Here is an 8,633-nt window from a genome sequence, read left to right on the forward strand (position 1 = left end):
CTTTGGGTGACAAGACTGGGCTCTCCCATTTTATATTTTATTACTTCAACTCAGGCGAGTGTTGTTCTCATGGTTTTGGAGTACCAAAGCCAACAGATCTCTAAGAGCATTGCTGGAGCACATCAGGCAAAGTCACCTAAATAGGGTTAAGGGTTTATTTTGAATGATAAACAGTTAAGCTTTTTTCAAACATTCTATACTTGCTTTATATTGTGTCTGTCAGAAATGTATTCATGTAGACTTGTAAAACAGTGGCAAGTCCACTTTAAAGGTCTCATGGAAGAAACATTCTGCTGGAGGATAATTTCTGTTACTGTTTCATGGTTTTCCTGGACCTGGCCGGTCCATAAGTGGTAGTTCAGTCACAGTGCTTGGAATCAATCCCAGCTTATGTAACTTTCTTTTTCCCTTGAATGATTCAGGACACAAATTTCAAGAGTCTCAGATTCTTGAAGAGAGGCAAATCCTGTCATTAGGATCAACTCGGACTATCCTAAAGGATGGTCAAGGTGGACCTCCTTACCAGAAAAGTATACATTGTTTTGTCTTAGTGGTCCGTTAGCAGTCAACCAACAACACACCAGTCAAAACCTACATTCCACCCATGCACATTCATAGGGATGTGATGTAAAACCTCTAAAAGAACACACTAGTACATAAAACTGACTTCATACCAGCTTCATTTCCATGTTGGCATTTCTTTTTATCCATATGGCTAGCACTTTTAAAAGCCTTTGCTATGCTTGGTCACAGGTTTAAATCTCGGCCAGGGCAGTATCTGCAAAGAATTTCCATGTTCTACCCATGGTTGTGCGGGATTCCTTTGGGTACTCCAGTTTCTGCCCACATCCCCAAAACATGAAGTTAGGTTAATTGGCTCTCGCTCTAAAATTGGCCTCAGACTGGGGTAATAATATATGACTATAGTAGGGACATTAGCTTTGAACCCCTTTGGGGAACAGCCGATGATATGACTATGGACTTTGTAAAGTGCTGTGTAATATGTTTGTGCTGTATAAATACAAGTAAATATTAACAGTAGCAACCTCCTTCCTTGTATGCCTTGTATGCATTGCCCATTACCCAGGGGCTTCCATGTAGTATACTAATCCAGCAAAAAATGGAACCTGGACCAAGTGGTCATAACCTAAAAGGAAAGAGAGTTCAGCTAGTGGTCAAACAGAGCATGCAAGATAATGTAAAGTTTACAAAAACATTGGGCACCGGGTAAAAAAAGATGGCAAAGATCTAAATGGAGAAAGCTGATGAAGGCCACCTTACCAGCAACCGACCAACCACATCCTATAGGGACAACCATTTGACACCCTGTTGGTTGAATATAGAGAAGATAATCCCGTAAAAACTACACTGCCAGTACACCAGCATGCTTATGTGCGATTATCGCTTAACCTGATATGGGGGCATTAAAGGAAAGCATGCCTTGAACTCATATCTTTGTATATATTTCCAGTAATTACTTGATCAGTAAAATAGGATAAGACACACAACATCCGTTCCCCTGCAATGTTAATTTTGCTTGACATAAACAGATGAAGCCGTTGAATTAGCTGTGACATTTGTCAGAGACTTTTAGCTGGCTCACAGGAGATGCTGTTTCCTGCACTTTACTACACCACAAAATGTCATGTAAAGTGACCAACAAATGTTCTGCTTGAGAGGGAAGGAATCTCCCGGGTCCTTATTTCTTACCTGCATTGTTTGTGGTTTAAGAAAATGTTTAGAGATTTGTCCCTGAGGTCCAGCAATTCCATCCAATTGTGCACTTCTGTATAAAATAAGGATAAATTCTGATTTTTTTTAATTACATAATATCCTAGAATATTTCCATAGGGATATATCAACTTTGCTCAGGGGAGCCCTTTCTAGGCTTGGAAGTATGGAGGTATATATCACCAGTTATATGAAACATTCTCACCCAGTATTCCCACGCCACTGGGCAAGACCACTAGATATGCTCTATACAGCCCATACCACCTGAAAAATGAGTCAGAGGAGCCTCGTATACTGATTTTTATGGTAAATGTTGGTAAATAAAGCGCTGCTGTGACTAGTATCAATCCATGTTAAGCTATTCCAATCATTGTTTAAGAAGAAAAATGATTAAAAAAAATTCAAAAGGGAATTTGTATTGACTAATTCATCAGTCATCTACTAAGCATGGATGACGTCCAATGAACTAGCAATGACGTCCATACTGTTAGACCCTCAATAATACATTGAGAAGCTTCTTTATAAAAACCAGTGCCTGCTTTGCATGGTTACTGTACCTGAAGGCCAATTTTTGGCATAGCCGAAAAACTTTCAGATGCTGAAAATGTGGTGGGGATTTTATTCTTGACTCCAAGGCTTAAATGTTTCTATTTTTCTCAGTGAGACTCCAAACTAAATAAAGCACAGAGTTTACAGGCTCATTATTTTCATATTTCTGGGATTCATTCTGTGGGTATCTGGGTGGATACTCCTTGCTTTCACATAATTGGTAATCTGTATAAAAATCATCACTGAAAATCAACAAAGATGATGTCAACATTCCGACAGCTTTACCATGACTCGGTTTGTTGGAAACGACTTGTAAACACTTGTGTGATGTACATACTATGCACAGATTTGTATTTTTATTTAGGTCTACCTGTGCATTTTCCAACCAAAGCCATTACCAGCAATCATTCTCATCAGCTTGGCTTACTTTAACGGAAAGAAAAATGATGTTTCTAATAAGTGATTCACATTGTAAAATTATTTGGATCACATTCCTATTTAAGGCTTTTGTGCACTCATAAAGAATACCGAGGTGCAGTCAAAGGATTTGCTTTCCATGCTTGGTTACGTCAAAGTATTCAAATACCTGCTGGGCAGAGAAAGCAAAGTGAATGTGTTTCCGAATCAGAAAAATAATGGCAATATTTGTTTTACTGTGACAGAATGTAAACTGAAGCCAGTTAAAGGGTCTTTCATTAGGAGAGCAATTGTGCTCAAACCACCCCTTTCCCTCTGCAATCTCGGGATCAGTCGTTATTGATGCATGAAAGGCCCGAGCCTGAAAGTAAAAGTTGGAACCAAAAATATTAATGTATCATGTTGGCCGGTTATCTTCTACTGCAGAATAGATTCTGTATGTCTCTTGTACTGTAAAGTCGTCCTCCTTACCTGCCTGCAATGTTTCTTGGATTGCCTTTACTGGCTTAGGTGGCATGGCATAGCGGCCTTGGTTGCCAAGTTGAATGAACTCTACACAACTGCAGGGAGTTTTGTCATCGTGGGTCAGCCAATGAAGAAGCTAAGATGTGACATAGGAATGACCGTCTCTCACATAGCTATAAGGAGGTTTTGGCAGATATGTCTGACATAATGTGCAAACATGTATATCGGAAAAAAAAGCCCTGGGCATTATCAGCAGATTTGAGTTCCCTGAAGCTTGACTTTGCTATTTGCCTCTCTCCTTAACTTCCAACATAAGCAAAGGAGAATACTTTAGATCAGAGTTTCGTGGAACGAAGGTTTGCTTCTGAGGTCGCTAGGCGTTCCATAAACAATGAGCAGTTTGTGCCTCTTCAGCCAGTTTAGGTGACTCCAACAATCTTTTTGGCTATCTGTAAGGGTGACAGCTTTCACACTGATCAGCAATGTAAAGATATTGTGCTTCCCAGCCACCATGTTAATGTACTGTGAGCTATGGATAGAATATTTATAGCAGGGGTTCCCTGGAGACCAAAAAGGGATTTTAAGGGTTCCCCATATTAAAGAGGTCAACAAACCCCTAGAGACACCTGAATCTGCTGGGGCTGCTAACACCACATCCATGATGGTGGTGCTAAGAAGCAGTTTTAGGGATAAAATCCAGGTTACTGGTTCACCTATAGAACCTGATTAATTAAATCTCTCCAAGACTAAAGAAGGTAGAATATGATGGCAGATTCTTGGAGATCCAGCAAACCTGGAATGTATTTAATAAAAAGCATTTGCTTTTTGTAACAAATGTTTCCAGTTCTGGAGCAGTTCTATTCCAGGTTTGTTGGATCACACAGGTTCTTCCATGATTGTGTAAGGGGGCAAATTATTTGGTCATCATTTGGATTTATAGATTAGTGCTAATTAGGAAAACCGTCTGCATGGCATTTGTATGTTTCCTTTATTGTTCCCCATGCTACTGCAAATTCATCCTGTTTTGGACTATATATTTGACTTCTAGATTAATTAGACTTATTTATTGTAAAGCAGAAACCTTACAGGTTTCACTGGGGACTAATTTGGTGCTATGTGCTGCAGATGTTATCTATGAAAACCTCTGACATGAAAAAAAGGCTTGTAAAACAGTTTGTGTTCTCCTGTGGCTCTCTGTAAAGTCTGACAGGTGAACTTTCTAAAACTTTTTTTTTCATGGCAGTTCCCCCTGGTATGACACCTCTGTCCCCAGAGAGGTCATATTGATAAACCATTTGTCCAGAGGAGCTGGGATCAAAGAAGATGAGGGTGTTATATTGTGGCTGCTCTTAATGTTCCCTACAGATCTTCAGAAAACAAAAGACAAAAGACCTATTTTTTGATTGCAATCACAATAAATTCCATTCTATTAGTGTGTATGAAAGCAGACATAACAAAACCAGGATTCATTGCAGCTACTCTGAGGGAGCCAAATCTCTCTGTCCTCCGTATTAGTCTTTATTTAACTTGTACAATCACATGTATCCATCAATGGAACTGCTGGATGTAGAGAAAAAAAGTGGCTGCAATAAGGGCTGGATAAGATTAGTACCACCAAGATGCATAAAAAGCCCTAAGAATTCAAGGTTTAAACATACCTTTTCTTTGTCCGAAAGCTTTGCAACAATGCCTATTAAAGATCCCAGAAATGGGGCCAAAGGCAAGTTATTCCCGCAGGTTAGAAGGGATTTACCACTCATTCCCATTGGTAAAACTGAAGGAATACGTATTAAATTGTCATACAATGGCAGGACTCCTGACTAGATGTCTAGCAGCAGAATACTATCACTTATAACCAAGAGATCTTTTTCCATCAGGACACCAATCCCATGGAAGTCATACTCACAAATTTCTGACATTGATGAATAAGGATATAGCATTCTAATCTTGTCTCCTGGGGAAGCCTAACAGCGAAACGCGTCGGGTGTGAGGCATTGTGCGTAATCATTTACTCGCTTTTTAAAAAATATTCAGCTGCCTCTGTATAGTTATTTGGCAGAATCTCCCAGTGAAACTGAACTGGGAGACGCCTATCTATAATATTATGTGACAATTTGTTATGACACCTGTCTTTATAACAACTACTGTGGTTTATGTATACCATTGTATGACACTTTAATACATGTTCCTGGATTTTTGCCAAAAAAACAGCTTTCTCTGTTGTTTTTATTAGTTATCTTTCATAATTTCGGGGTTGGCCTTCTAATATATCAAGGGAAGAGGATAGGTACCCTACCCTAGATACCCATTCCCATTGACATATGTTATATGGGTCTTAACTGAAATGTTAGCTCCGATCTATTCATGATAATGCACCCACCCCAAACACAAGTGCAGATGTATGAGTGATAAAGCCAGACAAAAAGAAAGTGGAATATTATAGCTGAACTCAGATTAAAAAAAATGATTATGTGATGGCCACAGCACACAGCATGGGCTAACTAATTATTTTGTCTACGGCACCCAATCTCTGTAACATGGGGAAACCCATGAAATAAATTTCAGCTCTTCAATGAGCCCCTGCTATAATTGCTATAGCCACAGCTCCCAGTACATTAGTGTGGCGGTCAGTGGAAAGAATGTCACCCTTACAGATAGCCAAAAAGATCACTGGTGTCACTTAAACTGACCTGAGAGGCACAAACTGCTCACTGATCAAGGAACCTCTAGTAAGCTCTGGAGGAATACTGGTTGGGAAACACTGATCTAAGGCATAAGAAGTAAGGGGTTATAGTCCCTTAAATTGCATTAAACTCCTCCACTCTTCTTCCCGGCTTCTAGTATGTGAGTGTGCCCATGATGTCCTAATGTACAATGCAATTCTTTTTTGTAAAGATTGAAGTTCATTTTCTGTAAAAACATTTGCTTTGTTATGATGGTGTCAACGTTTTATTCAGTTTGATTAATATTAAACTGATTAGACAAGTATAAAATTCAGGTTCATATCCCCACATGTAAATGTAAGGTAAAAAGAATATAATTGCAACTTTGTAGGATGTCAGGAATCACATTTATAACTTGTATGCGATTTGTTTAAAATATAATATTTTATTCTAATAATAAAGCATAAAACATTTCTTCTTGTATAGATTTATGCCATTACTGGGTAATAATATCTATCCCATATAGATCACAGTGTTCACACATTAGTAGTTACATCATAATAAACCCATAAAAGAGAAGTTGTTGTTAGTCAACTTGTCAGTTGGGCGAATAAATCTATTTTCTATAGATTTTACAGTAAAAACTGCTTCTTCAGGTTAAATCATAATTCTAAACCAGTACATAGACAGTTTTTTGTTTTGGGATTTTCTTTTGTAATACCATCATCTGATAGTGTTTCTCAACCAGGGTCCCTCCAGAAGTTGCTGGGAGTTCCTTAAGCAATGAGCAGGTTGTTGCTCCCAGGTCGGTTTAAGTGACACGAAAGATTTGTTTGGCTATCTGTATGGGGAACATTATTCCCAATGGCCAGCAATGTAAGAGTCAATCTACCTACTGACCACCACACTAATGTACGTGATCTGTGGATAAAGTAATTTTAGCAGGGGATCCCCGAAGACCTGAATTTTAGCCATGTACCTGTATTTGAAATATCTGAATTTTTGAATATTGGTAAGGAACTAAGGAACAATAATTTTTTGGTACCTGTAATGTTTCTTGTGCAGTATTGGAGAATAGCCAGGGAATATGATTGATAGTGGTCTACAATAGGAGCAGTTTTTATGTTGGGGATTATAGAAATGTTAGTTTCAGAGACATAAAAAATGTGTGTGCTGCTTTGTAATTTAGGAACTGGAAAGCACCAAAGTTCCACAGCTACAGAAATGCATTGTGTGTTCCAGACATTAGGACCAATCTCTGATAAATAAGGGGTACTAGAGACTAAAAGCTGCATTTATTAAGACCACAGAGCAATAGTAAGATGAAGCAACCCAACTGCCTGGCAATGCTGTGTTAGTGAAAGCTTAGTCTTCCAATCACTTTTCTTAGATAGAAAGCAATTGGAATATTATCTGGACAACATGGTTGGCTAGGAGGTTAGCACTCTGGCCTTTTCAGTACTAGGTTACAGGGTCGAATCTGGGCCAGGACATTATTTGCATGGAGTTTGTATGTTTCCCCGTGTTGATGTGGTTTTCCTCCACGCCCTCCCGTTTCCTCCCACATCCCAAAAACTTGCAGTTAGGTTAATTGTCTCCCCCCGAAATTGACCTTAGACTGTATTAAAGACATATGACTATGATAGGGATATTAGATTGTGAGCCCCTTTGAGGGGCAGTAAGTAACATGACTATGGACAATGGCGTAATATGTCAGCGCTATATAAATACAACTAAATAATATTATGGATTCTGATTGTGTATACTCAATTCTTAATACACATTTTAAACAATTTATATACTTTCAATTGTTAGGCAATGTTCAAAATGGTGGAGAGGTTGTGGACCGGTGCTGCTTGGGTCTTGGGTGCATGCGTCATCTAGCTTCCATCAATGCCAGCTCAAGAGAGAACCCTCTCAATCATGCAAGCATGGCATACAAGGTCACATCCTCCATGTGCCCCACAGGATCACTTGATCCCGCTGCAGGACTGAACCTGTCCATATTTTTCCAACATGATCTATCCACAACTGTTTAAACCTTAGCTTGCTTTATCATATTGGTGTAAATATGTCCAAAACATTGGCATATCTATAGGAATAGAAGCCCAGGTGGCCCCTACGTGGCCTGGAGGTAGGAAAGGAGCCCTATTCAGGAGACTATTAAGGTAAATTAAACATATGTGCATTGTAAGATAACACAGATCCAATTCTTTATCATCAAGGGTGGGAGAGGTTAATGTTAATGGTGACCCCTCTGATGTCCAGCACCCTAGGAGAGCTGATGTTAGACACACAGAAGCTGTCTTCAGAGATTGTCATTAGTCACAGCTTTTTTGAACTTTCTTTGTGCAGCAAGCACCCTCCGGCCATTACTCTGAAATTAACCCCATATGCCTAACTCTTTGGAGACACCAAAACTACCAGTGGGCCAAAAACTGATAAATAGGATTAGTGCTAAAAACTGATAAGAGAAAACTTTAAAGCTAAACTCCAGAACAAACTTATCTTACTTTATTAAAACCCACCTTCTGATTATTATATCTGTAACATAACCTAAGTCTGGAAAAACTTTATATTTACGTGTTGAAAATGGCCCAGCTGCATCTATACGTCTGAGGAGTTAGTAATCCAAATGCTGCCATGCATCACAATAACATCTCCACCTCCTCCTAGCCATTCACAAAAGTAAGCGTGTTATGTGAATGGCCAATAGGAGCTCAAATGTACAGAGTACAGAACAAGAAGAAAAATGGTGTTGTATCACATTTATATTAGAGGCAGCAAACAGTAAATTATACCTAGTTG

At 39.0% G+C, this 8,633-nt stretch overlaps 1 protein-coding gene across 1 annotated transcript in view; it reads right to left on the reverse strand.

Annotated features, from left to right (window-relative positions):
• The window catches only part of ITGA8 (integrin subunit alpha 8), a gene marked incomplete in the record, with an annotated part of 110,963 nt that extends 106,041 nt beyond the window's left edge, over window positions 1–4,922 (reverse strand). The window contains 2 exon segments of the mRNA XM_072413422.1: window positions 3,169–3,298; window positions 4,821–4,922. Of these exon segments, the coding sequence (XP_072269523.1) occupies window positions 3,169–3,298; window positions 4,821–4,922 (232 nt within the window).
• Between the last annotated feature and the right edge of the window lie 3,711 nt (window positions 4,923–8,633).

The sequence above is a fragment of the Pyxicephalus adspersus genome, chromosome 5 (genome assembly GCF_032062135.1).
Source record: "Pyxicephalus adspersus chromosome 5, UCB_Pads_2.0, whole genome shotgun sequence".
Taxonomy (NCBI): Eukaryota; Metazoa; Chordata; class Amphibia; order Anura; family Pyxicephalidae; genus Pyxicephalus; species Pyxicephalus adspersus.